General features: G+C 45.3%; 1 protein-coding gene across 1 annotated transcript in view; it reads right to left on the bottom strand.

Annotated features, from left to right (window-relative positions):
• hdac1 (histone deacetylase 1) overlaps nucleotides 1–17,718 on the bottom strand; it is a 53,306-nt gene extending 35,588 nt beyond the window's left edge. Inside the window, exon 1 of the mRNA XM_070898869.1 lies at nucleotides 17,592–17,718. Coding sequence (XP_070754970.1) covers nucleotides 17,592–17,643 — 52 coding nt within the window. The 5' untranslated portion in view covers nucleotides 17,644–17,718. The remainder of the gene's footprint in view (nucleotides 1–17,591) is intronic.
• Nucleotides 17,719–18,254: the final 536 nt, after the last annotated feature.

Here is an 18,254-nt window from a genome sequence, read left to right as displayed (position 1 = left end):
ATATTTTTGTTAAGCACTTTGAAAGAGCTCCTTAAAAGTCCTCCACTGTTCCTCAATTGTGCCACCGTTTAGTCTGTGTTCCCAGTCTACTTTAGCTAACTCTGCCCTCATCCCACTGTAGTCCCCTTTGTTTAAGCATAGTACGCTCGTTTGAGACACTACTTCCTCACCCTCAATCTGTATTACAAATTCAACCATACTGTGATCACTCATTCCGAGAGGATCTTTTACTAGGCGATTGTTTATTATTCCTGTCTCATTACACAGGACCAGATCTAAGATAGCTTGCTCCCTTGTAGGTTCTGTAACATACTGTTCCAAGAAACAATCCCGTATGCATTCTATGAATTCCTCCTCCAGGCTACCCAGTGCGATTTGATCAATCGATATGTAGGTTAAAATCCCCCATGATTACGTAGTTAGAGAGAAACTTTTCCCATTTTGGGGGGGGGGGGTCGAGAACCAGCGGACACAGATTTAAGGTGATTGGCAGAAGAACCAAAGGCGACATGAGGAAACACTTACTACGCAGCGAGTAGTTAGGATCTGGAATACACCGCCTGAAAGGGTGGTGGAGGCAGACTCAATTGTGGCTTTCAAAAGGGAATTGGATAAGTATCTGAAGGAAAAAAAATTGCAGGGCTACAGGGAAAGAGCAGGGGAGTGGGACTCACTGAGGTTCTCTTGCAGAGAGCCTGCACAGGCTCGACAGGCTGAATGGCCTCCTTCTGAGCTGCAACCATTCTATGATTAATATACCATAAACAGGTTGACCTGATTACTCAAAAGTTACAAGCGTGTTATGGTCAGCACTAAAGGAAAAATATAAATCTTATCCTATGTCTGTTATATAGTTCAGTAATACCGCAAAGATAATGCAAATTGTATTGTGATGTGGATTAGTTTTGGTGATGTCACCGTAAGCCACCGAGTCTAATCCCATTCTCCTACATGCTCTTCACACCCATTAATATTTCCCTTTCAAGCAACTCTGCAATTCTCTTACAAAGCTATGTACTTTGTTTCAACCAGTTTGCAGCACATTCAAACTATTTGTTGTCATTTTGCGTGTTCCATCTGCAAGATACACTGCAGCAACTCGCCCAGGCTTCTTCCACAGCACCTCCTAATCCCGCGACCTCTAGCACCTTGAAGGACAAAGACAGCACGCGCATGGGATCACCACCACCTCCAAAAATCACACACCGCCCTGACTTGGAAATATAATTCCTTCATTGTCGCTGGGTCAAAATCCTGGAACTCTCTCCCTAACGCTACTGTGGGAGCACCTTCACCACACGGACTGCAGCGGTTGAAGGCAGCGGCTCACCACCATCTTCTCAAGGGCAATCAAGGATGGGCAATAAACACCAGCCTTGCCAGCAACGCCCACACCCCGTGAATGAATAAATTTCTTTTTGCCAGCCAACATTTCAATTCTTTTTATGATTCCTAAAATTGTGCCTTCTTGTTACTGCCTTAACAAGCAGTGGAAGCAATTCATCATCATTTGCCTTATCACAGCCTTGGAGATGCTGCAGGGAGATTTCATATAATTCATCATAGGCAGCCTCTCGAAACTTTTTTCCACTCCAAAAGCGAGTTCTCAGGTGACTGAACAGTCCAATAGGGGAATTACAGTCTCTGTCACAAGTAAGTTTGCCGCACACTCCTGCTGCCTGCGTTTGTTTTCTGCATGCTCTCTGCGACGAGACTCAAGGTGCTCTTCCTACACTTAGGGCGTTCTTGGGCCAGGGATTCCCAGGTGCCAGTGGCGATGCGGCACTTTATCGAGGCGGCTTTGAGGGTATCCTTGAAACATTTCCTCTGCCCACCTTGGGCTCGCTTGCCATGTAGGAGTTCCGAATAGAGCGATTGCTTTGAGAGTCTTGTGTCTGGCATGCGGACGATGTGGCAGGTCGAGTGTGGTCAGTGCTTCGATGCTGGGGATGTTGGTGCATCTAACCTCCCAGTGGATTTTCTGGAGTGGAACTAAACTATAGAGCCAACAGGAACCTGCTCAACCCTCATCGCCTCCAGGCTAGATCCAAGGTCATCCCATCCTCTGCTGTCGAACTGCAGTACGCGGACGACGCTTGCATCCGCACAGAGACTGAACTCCGAGCCATCGTCAACATCTTCACCGAGGCGTATGGAAGCATGGGCCTTACACTAAACTGCCGTAAGACAAAGGTCCTCCACCAACCTGACCCCGGCACACAGCACCCCCGGTCATCAAAATCCACGGCAAGGCCTTGGACAACGTGAACCATTTTCCATACCTCGGGAACCTATCAGCAAGGGCAGACATAGACGACGAGGTCCAACAGTGCCTCCAGTGCGCCAGCGCAGCCTTCGGTCGCCTGAGGACGAGAGAGTTCAAAGACCAGGATCGCAAATCTGGCACCAAGCTTATGGTCGACAGGGCTGCAGTGATACCCGCCCTCCTATATGGCTGAGACGTGGACCATATACAGTAGACACCTCAAAGCGCTGGAGAAATACCACCAACGCTGCCTTCGCAAGATCCTGAAAATCCACTGGGACTTATACCAGGGATGAAGGGCTTCAGTTATGTGAAGACACTAGAGAAGCTGGGATGGTTCTCCTATGAACAGAGAAGGTTGAGAGGAGATTTGATAGAGGTGTTCAAAATCATGAGGGGTCTAGACAGAGTGGATTGTAAATGGGAGATTTAATAGTGCTCACAATTATAGAGGGATTTTTGGTTCCAGTGGCAGGAAGGGCAGTAACCAGAGGGGACAGATTTAAGATCATTGACAAAAGAACTATAGAGGTAAAGTGATTATACTGGCCCGTAATTTGCAGTCAGCGGCAAAGCAAAGATGCTCATCGCTGGCCCCGAAGAAAGATGCCCACAGCGATCTCGCAATCTCTCACGAGAAGTTTGCCTTTTTCGACGTTCAAGTGATTTGAGCGCTGTGTCGTGGGTATTCCTATGGTGATGCTGCAGTGACGTCAACAAGCTGTCTAAGCAGCCAATCAGATTGAACAATTCTCTCAAAGGAAACCAGGAAATGAGAAGCTGCTTTTATCCAGACACGTTTTAGACCCTAGAAATGGTGGATGCATTGGTGGTCATTTTCCAACATTCTATAGACTCTGGATCAGTTCCTATAGATTGGAGGGTAGCTAATGTAACCCCACTTTTTTTTTAAAAAAGGGAGAAAAAACAGAGAATTATAGATGGTTAGCCTGATATCCGTAGTGGGGAAAATGTTGGAATCAATTAAGATGTAATAGCAGCGCATTTGGAAAGCAGTGACAGGATCAGTCCAAGTCAGCATGGATTTATGAAAGGGAAATCATGCTTGACAAATCTTCTAGAATTTTTTGAGGATGTAACTAGTAGAGTGGACAAGGGACAACCAGTGGATGTGGTGTATTTGGACTTTCAAAAGGCTTTTGACAAGGTCCCACACAAGAGATTAGTGTGCAAAATTAAAGCGCATGGTATTGGGGTAATGTATTGACGTGGATAGAGAATTGGTTGGCAGACATGAAGCAAAGAGTAGGAATAAACGGGTCCTTTTCAGAATGGCAGGCAGTGACTAGTGGGGTACCGCAAGGTTCAATGCTGGGACCCCAGCTATTTATAATATACATTCATGATTTAGATGAAAGAATTGAATGTAATATCTCAGAGTTTACAGATGACACTAAGCTGGGTGGCGGTGAGAGCTGTGAGTAGGATGCTAAGAGGCTGCAGGGTGACTTGGACAAATGCATGGCAGATGCAGTATGATGTAGATAAATGTGAGGTTATCCACTTTGGTGGGAAAAACACAAAGGCAGATTATCTGAATGGTGACAAATTAGGAAAAGAGGTGGTGCAACGAGACCTGGGTGTCATGGTTCATCAGTCATTGAAAGTTGGCATGCAAGTACAGTAGGCAGTGAAGGCAGCAAATGGCATGTTGGCCTTCAGAGCAAGAGGATTTGAGTATAGGAGCAGGGAGGTCTTATTACAGTTGTACAGGGTCTTGGTGAGGCCACACCTGGAATAGCAAGTCCAGTTTTGGTCTCCTAATCTGAGGAAGGACATTCTTGCTATTGAGCGAGTGCAGCGAAGGTTCACCAGACTGATTCCCGGAATGGCAGGACTGACATATGAAGAAAGACCGGATCGACTAGGCTTATATTCACTGGAATTTAGAAGAATGAGAGGGAATCTCAGAAAAATATCAAATTCTGACAGGATTGGACAGGTTAGATGCAAGAAGAATGTTCCCGATGCTGGGAAAGTTCAGAACCAGGGGTCACAGTCTAAGGATAAGGGGTAAGCCATTTAGGACCGAGATGAGGAGAAACTTCTTCACTCAGAGAATTGTGAACCTGTGGAATTCTCTACCACAGAAAGTTGTTGAGGCCAGTTCGTTAGATATATTCAAAATGGAGTTAGATGTGGCCCTTACAGCTAACGGGATCAAAGGGTATGGAGAGAAAGCAGGAATGGGGTACTAAAGTTGAATGATCAGCCATGATCTTATTAAATGGTGGTGCAGGCTCGAAGGGCCAAATAGCCTACTCCTGCACTTATTTGCTATGTTTCTATGTTAGAGACTGAAAACGACTAGGACTTTCACATGGGGATAAGATAGAAGTTGAAATATAAAAATTTGTATTTAATAGTGGAGAAAAATTTGATACAAGTACTCCAAAAATATAAAAATTAGTTTTTCAGGGCCAGAATATTTGTTTACCAGTGAATAAGGTGTTAAAACCCCAATCATACCTATTCCAACAACACTTAACATTTAATGAGGTATTTAACAGCAATATTACCCCAGAGAAGCCCAAGCTTTACAGATTTCTGGCTATGGTGGGCCGGGGGGAGGGGGGGTGGGGGCTTGGGATCAAGAGCACAACGGAGCAATGCATGACTGACCGCAACTTCAGGATTTCTGCATTAGGATGCGCACGCGCTAAATACTGAAATTGCGGTCAGTTTCAGAGGGCAATGACGGTGAACACTGATTGTGCACCATTATAACCCACCGCAAAACCATTTTGTATTTTCTATTCTGTGCCTCAACATACAAAACCAAGGATTCCTTTTGCATTTTTTTTTAAAACCACCTTCGCCACTTGTGCGGTCACCTTTTATGCCCAGTGTATCTGCACACTATAGTCACTATGGTCCATTTATCACCTTACCATTTAAAGCATATTTCCTTTCCATGTTCTACATCCAACTGCAAAGGTCGCCTATCTCCCCATCTATGTAATTCCGCAGTGTTTCACAATCCCCATCACAAAGTGCCGTGTCCCCTATTTGGTGTCATCAATTTCTGATCATGTTCTGTATATAGTAAATAAAAAGGCAACCACAACACAGACCCCTATAAAACGCCACGTTCCACACGGTTTCAGGACAAAAAACCCCCATCTACCAGTCACTTCCAGCCCACCAACCGTCTCTCTATCCATGCAGCCACATTCCATGCGACAATACCTTTGCCAAGTCTCGGATGCAGTTGCTTACCAAATGCTTTTTTTGTAAATTCCCGTAGACCACATCCATTGAACAACATGACCGGATCAATGCACTACCAACTTGTTATTTGCTCCAATTTTCTCCCCTGCCCCGCTGATTCCTTGCTGCATCTTACCCAGGCCATCTTATTTTCAATACAAAACCCCTGCAGCCATTCTATGAATTCTGCTCTGGGATCCAAGAATTCACACGAGCATTTAAATTGCCTTTTATAATTAGCAATGACAATTAGCCAGGTTGCTAGTATGCGGAGAAAATAAAACCATAGAAAAATTGACATTTGGAAAGAAAATACAAGATCCTCTCCCCTTTTCTTTGCCCAAAACAAACAAAAAAGTTCAGTATTTCATCTGCAAGTCTATAATCACAGGTGCCATGGACAGTGTGCTGTCATTTGAGACAGGGAACAAACCTCAAAATCAAAAAGCACACAGGAAGAAAAGGCCAATCAAACCATCAAGCCTACTGCTTGCACAGACCAAATACAATCTACCCAGTGAGCCTACCATCATTATTTCTCCCAAATTTCTCCAACCCCTGAACATTATTTAAGAACTCCAGGATATCTAGCCATTCCCAGATCGCCTTATACACAGTAGCACAACAACCTGTGCATCTCAGAATATTTACTGAACGACCCCTCCGGATGTTTCTCTCCATATATTATACCAATGTTAGCAGGCTATTCAACTAAAGGTAGCACAGCCAAAAACAGTCCAATGTCCTAATACACACACTTTTCAGTCAGATTCACTGGCTACTAATCAAGTTTGGGAACCCTGCTGCTTTATCCTCGCCCTATTCCTAAAGGTAGAGATTAATTTTAGGACCCCAACTGACACTTCCGCAGCAAGCAGTGCCTTTACCCACTCGGCCATCCTCTAAACCCTGACTACATGATCAACTAGGGGCATGTACTGCTGGGTCATATTTGCCAACAAACATCCAAACTAACTGCTCTCAAAATGTTATGTCATCTATTACTGAGAGATGCACTAAGAACATAGAATTAGGAACAGGAGTAGGCCATCTAGCCCCTCGAGCCTGCTCCACCATTCAACAAGATCATGGCTGATCTGGCCGTGGACTCAGCTCCACTTACCCGCCCTCTCCCCGTAACCCTTAATTCCCTTATTGGTTAAAAATCTATCTATCTGTGACTTGAATACATTCAAGAGCTAGCCTCAACTGCTTCCTTGGGCAGAGAATTCCACAGATTCACAACCCTCTGGGAGAAGAAATTCCTTCTCAACTCTTTTAAATTGGCTCCCCCGTATTTTGAGGTTGTGCCCCCTAGTTCTAGTCTCCCCGACCATTGGAAACAACCTCTCTGCCTCTATCTTGTCTATCCCTTTCATTATTTTAAATGTTTCTATAAGATCACCCCTCATCCTTCTGAACTCCAACGAGTAAAGACCCAGTCTACTCAATCGATCATCATAAGGTAACCCCCTCATCTCCGGAATCAGCCTCGTGAATCGTCTCTGTACCCCCTCCAAAGCTAGTATATCCTTCCTTAAGTAAGGTGACCAAAACTGCACGCAGTACTCCAGGTGCGGCCTCACCAATACCCTATTACAGTTGCAGAAGGACCTCCCTGCTTTTGTACTCCATCCCTCTCGCAATGAAGGCCAACATTCCATTCGCCTTCCTGATTACCTGCTGCACCTGCAAACTAACTTTTTGGGATTCATGCACAAGGACAAAAAAGAGTTTCATTCCAAAAAAAAAAAAGAGTTTCATGCACAAGGATCCAAAAAGAGTTTCATGCACAAGGACCCCCAGGTCCCTCTGCACCGTAGCATGTTGTAATTTCTCCCCATTCAAATAATATTCCCTTTTACTGTTTTCCCCCCCCCCCCCCCCCCAAGGTGGATGACCTCACACTTTCCGACATTGTATTCCATCTGCCAAACCTTAGTCTATTCGCTTAACCTATCTAAATCTCTTTGCAGCCTTTCTGCGTCCTCTACACAACCCACTTTCCCACTAATCTTTGTGTCATCTGCAAATTTTGTTACACTACACTCTGTCCCCTCTTCCAGGTCATCTATGTATATTGTAAACAGTTGTGGTCCCAGCACCGATCCCTGTAGCACACCACTAACCACCGATTGCCAACCCGAAAAGGACCCATTTATCCCGACTCTCTGCTTTCTGTTCGCCAGCCAATTCTCTACCCATGCTAATTTATTTCCTCTGACTCCGCGTACCCTTATCTTTTGCAGTAACCTTTTGTGTGGCACCTTATCGAATGCCTTTTGGAAATCTAAATACACCACATCCATCGGTACACCTCTATCCACCATGCTCGTCACATCCTCAAAGAATTCCAGTAAATTAGTTAAACATGATTTCCCCTTCATGAATCCATGCTGCGTCTGCTTGATTGCATTATTCCTATCTGGATGTCCCGCTATTTCTTCCTTAATGATAATTTCAAGCATTTTCCCCACTACAGATGTTAAACTAACCGGCCTATAGTTACCTGCTTTTTGTCTGCCCCCTTTTTTTAAACAGAGGCGTTACATTAGCTGTTTTCCAATCCACTGGTACCTCCCCAGAGTCCAGAGACTTTTGGTAGATTATAACGACTGTATCTGCTATAACTTCCGCCATCTCTTTTAATACCCTGGGATGCATTTCATCAGGACCAGGGGACTTGTCTACCTTGAGTCCCATTAGCCTGTCCAGCACTACCCCCCTAGTGATAGTGATTGTCTCAAGGTCCTCCCTTCCCACATTCCTGTGACCAGCAATTTTTGGCATGGTTTCTGTATCTTTCACTGTGAAGACCGAAGGCAATGAATATTCTATAGTAAAGCAATGGCAAAATCCCCAGGAAAATCAGTATTGAATCCAAGACTGAAGCTAAATCTCTAAAAACAAAGCTGAAACTTGACTACTTGACTAAAGCAGAGGCGCATTCAGCAGCATTCACCCAGCTCCAAACAAGCAGATGGAGAATCCGCCATTTTCAAGATTACGGCTTAAATTTAAGACTGCAGATAACCTTTTGAATTTGCGCATCTTTAAACCATGTTGTCTCACAAAGATTCCTCCTGGCTAATGATAATGACACACACACACGTGCAACAGCCATAAAGTACTGTACTATTAAACTCCCTGATGCCGGCTGAGGAAAAGAATGCTTGAAGACCAGGCTCTCAAATCCGCCACCAAGCTCATGGTCTACAGGGCTGTAGTAATACCCGCCCTACTGTATGGCTCAGAGACATGAACCATGTACAGTAGACACCTCAAGTCACTGGAGAAATACCACCAGCGATGTTGCTGCAAGATCCTGCAAATCCCCTGGGAGGACAGACGCACCAACATTAGCGTCCTCGACCAGGCCAACATCCCCAGCATTGAAGCACTGACTACACTTGATCAGCTCCGCTGGGCAGGCCACATTGTCCACATGCCAGACACAAGATTCCCAAAGCAAGCGCTCTACTCGGAACTCCTTCACGGCAAGGTGAGCCAAAGGTGGGCAGAGGAAACGTTACAAGGACACCCTCAAAGCCTCTCTGATAAAGTGCAACATCCGCACTGATACCTGGGAGTCCCTGGCCAAAAACCGCTTTAAGTGGAGGAAGTGCATCCGGGAGGGCGCTGAGCACCTCAAGTCTCATCGCCGAGAGCAGGTAGCGAAAAGAACGTGCGGCAAACCAGTCTACCCTTCCCCCCCACCCCTCCCTTTCTCTAAAGGGCTATCTGTCCCACCTGTGACAGGGACTGCGGTTCTCGTATTGGACTGTTCAGCCACCTATGAACTCATTTTTTAAAGAGTGGAAGCAAGTCTTCCTGGATTCCGAGGGACTGCCTATGATGATGATCCTATCCATTAGTGTAATGGCTTGCAGTGTTACCTGGAATCAAGCAAAAGAAATTCCAGTCTTCAGTGATTAGTATAGCCCTCCAAAATCCATAATTGGGAAGACCGAAGCCATTATTTTCAGTCCCTGCCACAAACTCCCGTTCCCTAGCCGCTGACTCCATCCCCTTCTCCAACTTTTGTCTGAGGCTGAACCACACTGCTCGCAAACTTGGGTGTCATATTTGACCCTGAAATGAGCTTTCGACCACATATCCGCAGCATATCTAAGACCGCCTATTTCCATCTCCATAACATCGCCCCTCTCTGCCCTTGCCTCAGCTCATCCACACCGTTGTTACCTCTAGACTTGACTATTCCAATGCACTCCTGGCTGGCCACCCACATTCTGCCCTACGTAAACTAGAGGTGATCCAAAACTCGGCTGCCTGTGTCCTAACTCGCACCAAGTCCCGCTCACCCATCACCCGTGCTCGCTGACCTACATTGGCTCCTGGTTAAGCAACACCTAATCCCGCCATGGCCTCGCCCATCCCTATCTCTATCTCTAATCTTCTCCAGTCCCACCACACCCCCCCTTCTTGAGCATCCCTGATTATAATCACTCAACCATTGGTGGCTGCGCCTTCTGTTGCCTAGGCCCCAAGCTCTAGAACTCCTGCCTATAAACCTCTTCGTCTCTCTTTCAAGACGCTCCTTAAAACCTACCTCTTTGACCAAGCTTTTGATCACCTACGCTAATTTCTACTTACGCGGCTCGGTGTCAAATTTTTTTATCTCACAATACTCCTGTGATGTGCCTTGGGACGTTTCACTATGTTAAAAGGCGCTATATAAATACAAGTTGTTGTTGTAGTGAGCAACAATGGCTGAACACCAACAATGTCCTTGAAATCAGAAGACCTGCCCAGCTCAGATCATCAAATTTTCCCAGAGGATTGCTTGGTTCCAATTTGGCTGGACAGGGACACCATTTTGGAGCCATATGGACTCTTTTTTGAGATCCCATTTACCTCCCCTACCTTTCCAGAGGATAGTAACTTGTTGGCCATTAGAAAACTAACTACAGGTTTAAACCCTCACTAGGCAGACAACAGATATGAGGAACTCCTCACCAGTAGGGTGACCAATACCGCTCACCATGAAACATTGACTGCCTTTCTAGTTGCTACAATCCTCCTGACAAGGACACGAACCACATCCTATTAAACAGCAGCAGATGGAGAGCTTCAGTTGTATTAGTTCTTGTGGAGAGAGTCAGCTACAAGAGCTAATACAAGAGCTTGTGGTCTCACGATCAGGTTCCAGGCAACATCTTTCAGCAGCTGTTGAGCACTCCATTATATAAAGAACATCTGCCTTCAACATGGTGGAAATGATCAATATGCAAGAGCTTCCCATATGCCAGCCAGCTACGTTGATGTTCTACATGTCCAGGTTCAGCATTGTGTGCCAGGTTTAAATGCCTTCTGCTTAATCCAGGGGCCTTGGCAGATATGCCCATGAGCTCCAAGGTATTGGGTGAAGGTGGGGTATATGATGGATTCTGCCCTCCCTGCAACCATTTCCCTTTTTGGAGCTCAAGAGATGGGTCAAAGGAGTGCATTCTGTTACATGCCAATGAGTTTGGAATCATGAAGGATAGCCATTTAGACACACACCTTGAACTTAATTTGCATTTGGACTTTGCTATCATTGGGAGGAGGACAAAAAAAGGCTCTTTCACCAAAAAGGTCCAAGTTAAGGCCGGCCCAATAGACCTCTCAGGCTCTGAGAAGGATCAACTCGGACAGATGCTCCTTGCGCCTCCCATTCAATACCCTGCAGCCAAATATAGTTCCCCCACTGCCGCCCTGGTCAAGATCAGAAAAACTCAACAGACCACAAAGCAGACTCAGACCTTTGTAGCTTGTATTAATAAATTGAGAGCGACGATAGATTATGAAAATAAACTACCACAAAATATAAAGAGATAGTAAGAGTTTCTACAGGTACATAAAAAGGAAACGATTGGCTAAAGTAAATGTTGGTCCCTTAGGAAATGAGACTGAGTAAATGTTGGTCCCTTAGGAAGTGAGACTGGGGAATAATGGGGAACAGGGAAATGGCAAAGACTTTGAACAAATATTTTGTATCGGTCTTCATAGTAGAAGACACTAAAAACATCTCAATAATGGAGAATCAAGAGGCTATAGGGAGGGAGGAACTTAATACAATCACTACCACGAAAGAAGCAGTACTCGGCAAAATAATGGGACTAAAGGCAGACAAGTCCCCATGACCAGATTTCTTACATCCTAGGGTCTTAAAAGAAGTGGCTGCAGAGATAGTGGATGCATTGGTTGTAATCTACCAAAATTCATTGGATTCTGGGGAGGTCCCAGCGGATTGGAAAACCGTAAATGTAACGCCCCTATTTAAAAAAGGCAAACAGAAAGCAGGAAACTAAAGACCAGTTAGCCTAACATCCGTCATTGGGAAAATGCTGGGGTCCATTATTAAGGAAGCAGTAGGATATTTGGAAAAGCATAATTCAATCAAACAGAGTCAGCATGGTTTTATGAAAGGAAAATCATGTTTGGCAAATTTGCTAGAGTTCTTTGAGGATGTAACGAGCAGGGTGGATAAGGGAAAACCAGTGGATGTGGTGTATTTGGAATTCCAGAAGGCATTCGATAAGATGCCACATAAAAGGTTAATGCACAACATAAAAGTTCACGGGTTTGGGGGTAATATATCAGCATAGATAGAGACTAACAGAAAGTCGGGATTAATGGGTAATTTTACGGTTGGCAAACAGTAACTAATGGGGTGCCGCAGGGATCAGTGCTGGGGCCTCAACTATTTACAATTTTTATTAATGACTTGGATGAAGGGACAGAGTGTAATGCAGTCATGTTTGCTGATGATACAAAGATGGGTGGGAAAGCAAATTGTGAGGAGGACACAAAAAATCTGCAAAGGGATATAGACAGGCTAAGTGAGTGGGCAAAAATTTGACAGATGGAGTATAATGTGGGAAAATATGAGGTTATCCACTTCAACAGAATGGAAGAAAAGCAAATTATAATTTAAATGGAGAAAAATTGCAAGTGCTGCAGTACAGAGGGACCTGGGGATCCTTGTGAATGAAACACAAAAATTTAGTATGCAGGTACAGCAAGTAATCAGGAAGGCAAATGGAATGTTGGCCTTTATTGCAAAGGGGATGGAGTATAAAAGCAAAGAAATCCTGCTATAACTGTACAGGGTATTGGTGAGGCCACACCTGGAGTACTGCGTACAGTTTTGGTCTGCGTATTTAAAAGGAGGATATACTTGAATTGGAGGCTGTTCCGAGAAGTTTCACTAAGTTGATTCCAGAGATGATTTATGAAGATAGGTTGAGCCTATACTCACTGGAGTTAAGAAGAGGTGATCTTATTGAAACATAAGATAATGAGGGGGCTCGACAAGGTGGATGCAGAGAGGATATCTCCACTCGTGGGGGAAACGAAGACTAGGGGGCATAGTCTCAGAATAAGGGGCCGCCCATTTAATACTGAGATGAGGAGAAATTTCTTCTCTGAGGGTTGTAAATCTGTGGAATTCTCTGCTCTAGAGAACTGTGGTGGCTGGGTCATTGAATATATTTAAGGCGGAAATAGACAGATTTTTGAGCAATAAGGGAATAAAGGGTCATGGGGAGCGGGCAGGGAAGTGGAGCTGAGTCCATGATCAGATCATCCATGATCTTTATTAAATAGCGGAGCAGGCTCGAGGGGCCAAATGGCCGACTCCTTCCTGCGCCCATTTCTTATGTCCTTATGTATGGCTCAGTTTACACAGCACATTTTCTCAAACGATAATCCTTGAAGGAAAAGGGAATTCTTTATTGTAAAATGTTATTTGGAAAATATTCAAATCTCAATTTTTAAAAATCCACAATTTCCATCAAAAAAAATCAAACTGCAACAAGAGTACATAGCAATGATGAAATGCACACCTTGTGAAAGCTTCTACTGTAGCATAATGGCTTGTCCAAAAAGAGACTTAGGGGCCATGAATAGGTACAGAAAATAATCTAAAAAGGCTAATGGAATGCTGACTATATTTTGAGGACTAGAATACAAGGCGGTAGAGGTTATGCTACTATACAAAGCCCTGGTCAGATCACACCTGGAGTACTGTGAGCAGTTCTGGGCACCACACGTAGGAAGGATATATTGTCCTTGAGGGAATGAGACTACACAAATAGGGTTGTATTCCCTGGAATTTAGAAGGTTGAGAGGTGATTTGCTCAAAGTTTTCAGGTTATTAAGGGGAACAGATAAGGTAGTTTGGCTGGTTGGGGAAGACAGCCTAAAAATTAGAGCCAGATCTTTCAGCAGTGAAATTAGGAAACACTTCTACACAGAGTGGTAAAATTTGAAACTCTCTTCCACAAATGGTAATTGATGCTAGACCAATTGTTATTTAAATCTGAGATTGATAAATTTTTGTTAACCAAAGGTATTAAGGGATATGGGGAAATGTTGAGTATATGGAGTTAGGTTGCCATGATCGCAATGAATGGTGGAACAGGCTCGAGGGGCTGAATGGCCTCCTCCTGTCCTTATGAACAGATAGTATAAGGAAATACACTTCATTCTCAGCCAATGAAGTAACTTTTGAAGTGCAGTCACTGTAATGTGGGAAACGTGGCAGCCAATTTGCACACAGCAATCTCCCACAAATAGCAATATGATAATGACCAGATAATCTGCTTTTAGTGATGTTGGTTGAGAGAGAAATATTGGCCCAGGGCACCAGGGATAACTCAACAACAACAACTTGTATTTATTAGGCACCTTTAACGTAGTGAAACATCCTAAGGCATTCCTTAGGAGTACAATGAGACAACAAATGTGACACCTAGCCACATAAGAAATTAGGGCAGGTAACCAAAAGCTTGAGCGAAGACGTAGGTTTTAAGGAGCGGCTTAAAGGAGGAAAGAGAGGCAGAGAGGCTTAGGCAGGGAATTCCAACACTTAGGCCCTAGGCAACAGAAGGCATGGCCACAACGGTTGAGCAATTATAATCGGGGATGCTCAAGATAGCAGAATTAGAGGAGTGCAGATATTTCCGAGGGGGGGCTGGAGGAGATTACGGATAGGAAGGGGCGAGGCCATGGAGAGATTTGAAAATAAATGAGAATTTTGAAATCGAGGTGCTGCTTAATGTAAGTCAGCGAGCACAGGGGGGGGATGGGGGAATGGGACTTGGTGCGAGTTCGGACACAGGCAACCAAGTTTTGGATCACCTCTGGTTTACGTAGGGTAGAATGTGGGAGGCCAGCCAGGAGTGGGTTGGAATAGTCAAGTCTAGAGATAACAAAGGCACGGATGAGGGCTTCAGCAGCAGATGAATTTTCCAACATTCCATAGACTCTGGATCAGTTCCTAAGGAGTGGAAGGTAGCCAATGTAACCCCATTTTTTAAAAAAGGAGGGAGAGAGAAAACAGGGAATTATAGACCAGTCAGCCTGACATCGGTAGTGGGTAAAATGATGGAATCAATTATTAAGGATGTCATAGCAGCGCATTTGGAAAGAGGTGACATGAGAGGTCCAAGTCAGCATGGATTTGTGAAAGGGAAATCATGCTTGACAAATCTTCTGGAATTTTTTGAGGATGTTTCCAGTAGAGTGGACAAGGGAGAACCAGTTGATGTGGTGTATTTGAACTTTCGACAAGGTCCCACACAAGAGATTAATGTGCAAAGTTAAAGCACATGGGATTGGGGGTAGTGTGCTGACGTGGATTGAGAACTGGTTGGCAGACAGGAAGCAAAGAGTAGGAGTAAATGGGTACTTTACAGAATGGCAGGCAGTGACTAGTGGGGTACCGCAAGGTTCTGTGCTGGGGACCCAGCTGTTTACATTGTACATTAATGATTTAGACGAGGGGATTAAATGTAGTATCTCCAAATTTGCGGATGACACTAAGTTGGGTGGCAGTGTGAGCTGCGAGGAGGATGCTATGAGGCTGCAGAGTGACTTGGATAGGTTAGGTGAGTGGGCAAATGCATGGCAGATGAAGTATAATGTGGATAAATGTGAGGTTATCCACTTTGGTGGTAAAAACAGAGACAGACTATTATCTGAATGGTGACAGATTAGGAAAAGGGAAGGTGCAATGAGACCTGGGTGTCATGGTACATCAGTCATTGAAGGTTGGCATGCAGGTACAGCAGGCAGTTAAGAAAGCAAATGGCATGTTGGCCTTCATAGTAATGGGATTGGAGTACAGGGACAGGTAGGTGTTACTACAGTTGTACAGGGCCTTGGTGAGACCACACCTGGAGTATTGTGTACAGTTTTGGTCACCTAACTTGAGGAAGGACATTCTTGCTATTGAGGGAGTGCACCGAAGGTTCACCAGACTGATTCCCGGGATGGCAGGATTGGCATATTAAGAAAGACTGGATCAACTGGGCTTGTATTCACTGGAGTTCAGAAAAATGAGAAGGGATCTCATAGAAACATTTAAAATTCTGACAGGTTTAGACAGGTTAGATGCAGGAAGAATGTTCCCAATGTTGGGGAAGTCCAGAACCAGGGGTCACAGTCCAAGGATAAGGGATAAGCCATTTAGGACCGAGATGAGGAGAAACTTCTTCACCCAGAGAGTGGTGAACCTGTGGAATTCTCTACCACAGGAAGTTGTTGAGGCCAATTCACTAAATATATCCAAAAAGGAGTTAGATGTAGTCCTTACTACTAGGGGGATCAAGGGGTATGGCGAGAAAGCAGGAATGTGGTACTGAAGTTGCATGTTCAGCCATGAACTCATCGAGCCTGCACCACCATTCATAGGGCTGAATGGCCTACTCCTGCACCTATTTTCTATGTTTCTATGTGCAAAGGCAAGGGCGCAGGTGGAAGTAGGCGGTCTTAGTTATACTGCAGATAGGTGGTCGGAACTTTATTTTTAGGGTCAAATATGATACCAAGGTTGTAAACAGTGTGGTTCAGCCTCAGACACGTCAGTGGCTATTGATCGGAGTTCCTGGCAGTGACTGAAGACAACGGCTTCGGTCTTCCCAATCTTTAATTGGAGAAAATTTCTGCTCATCCAGAACAGGATGTCGGACAAGGAGTCTGACAATTTATAGACCGTGGAGGGGTCGAGAGAAGTGGTAGCGAGGTAGAGCTGGGTGTCGCCAGCGTACATGTGGAAACTGACGCTGTGTTTTAGAATGATGTCGCCAAGGGGCAACATGTAGATGAGAAATAGGAGGGGATCAAGGACAGATCCTTGGGGGAAAGAGAAGCCATTGTAGGTGCATCTCTGGCTACGATTAGATAGACAAGAATGGAACCAGTCAAGTGCAGTCCCACCAACTGGACAACAATGGAGAGGCATTGGAGAAGGATAGAGCGGTCAACTCCCCTGCTCTTCTTCGAAATGGTGCCATGGGATCTGTTACGTCCACCCGAGAGCATCTCGTTGGTTTAACATCTCATCCAAAAGACTAGTAATGTCAACCTAGATTTTTGCACTCGAGGCTTTGGAGTGGGACTTGAACCAATAGATTTCTGACTCAGAAGAAGCAAGGGTGCTGCCAACTGAGTCACTGGCTGACAAGCCAAAGGCATTGTATTATCCCCAGGGGTATGAAGGGGAGAGGGATGTCCAGTGGTATGAGGGGCAGCTCTCTTTCACAAAAGGACTAAATAACAAAATTTCAACATTTTAAAAAGGGAACAAATGATTGAGACAAAAAAAAAACACATTCACCACTAAGAACAAATGATTAAGACGAAGAAACCAAATTAAACATTTATAAAAAAAAATGATGCAAGACCAAATAACATCAACTAAACATTAAAAAAAATGGACCAAAAAGACCAAACACCAATATCACAAAAATGATGGAGACCAAAAAGACCACCAAAAATGATGATGGGAGACAAATTTAAAAAAAAAGATTTGTAAAAAAAAAAAGAAAAATGATTTTGAGAGCAAATAACACAAACTAAACATTTGTTAAAGATAAGGAGTGCTGGGGCGAGTTGCAGTGCGAGGGTGGGCGAATGCTGAGCGCAGCACAGGCGGATCCCAGGCCTAGAGTGCACCCCCGGGGGTGAGGGGGACACACAGACAATGTCCCCGGGGGGGGGGGGGCTGGAGCCCTGCAACCGCGGCCCAGGAATCCCTGCTCCCCCTCCCCCGGGCCCGGGGAACACACTCCCCCCCCCCCGGCCTTACCGTCATAATAATAGCAAACTTTCTTCTTGGTGCCGGCTTGTGTGAACGCCATTTTGAGCGCCGGTCCCGCTGGAGAGAGAGAGACAGCGAGCGAGCTCGAGCCTGGGCTTTCTGCACCAATGACCTGTGGCCGGTGAAAAGGAGGGGGGGGGGGGGGGGGGGCGAGGGAAAGGGAGCGGGAGGGGCACGTCACATTGATTGACGGCGACCCCGGCCAACCGGGCGGCCGCGGGGGTCCAACATCTATGACGTCGACTCGCCCGCTCGCCAATCGCAAACAAGGGGAGGCGGGACGCGCGAGGACGCACCTGCGCGGTGGGGAGGGCAGCACGTGAGCTTGAGCCAGCTATTTCCACCCCCCCCCCAACTCCTCCCTCCTCCTCCCTCCACCAGGTGCCTGGGGCTTCATTCACCATGGCTTTTGCACAGGGTGTGGGATGGATAGATGTCTATCAATCAATCATGCATGAGGTTTTTTTTTTGTTGAAAAAGGGGTTCAGCTTAGCAAAGGAGTCCCCCAAGCCACTCAGTGGAAAGGGGTTCAGCTTTGCAAAGGAACCCCAAGCCACTCAGTGAAAGGGGTTCAGCTTTGCAAAGGAACCCCAAGCCACTCAGTGAAAGGGGTTCAGCTTTGCAAAGGAGTCCCCCAAGCCACTCAGTGGA

This window comes from Pristiophorus japonicus, chromosome 14 (assembly GCF_044704955.1).
Source record: "Pristiophorus japonicus isolate sPriJap1 chromosome 14, sPriJap1.hap1, whole genome shotgun sequence".
In the NCBI taxonomy this organism is placed as follows: Eukaryota; Metazoa; Chordata; class Chondrichthyes; family Pristiophoridae; genus Pristiophorus; species Pristiophorus japonicus.
Note: the sequence above shows the minus strand (reverse complement) of the source record. Positions and strands in the feature narration are given on the sequence as shown.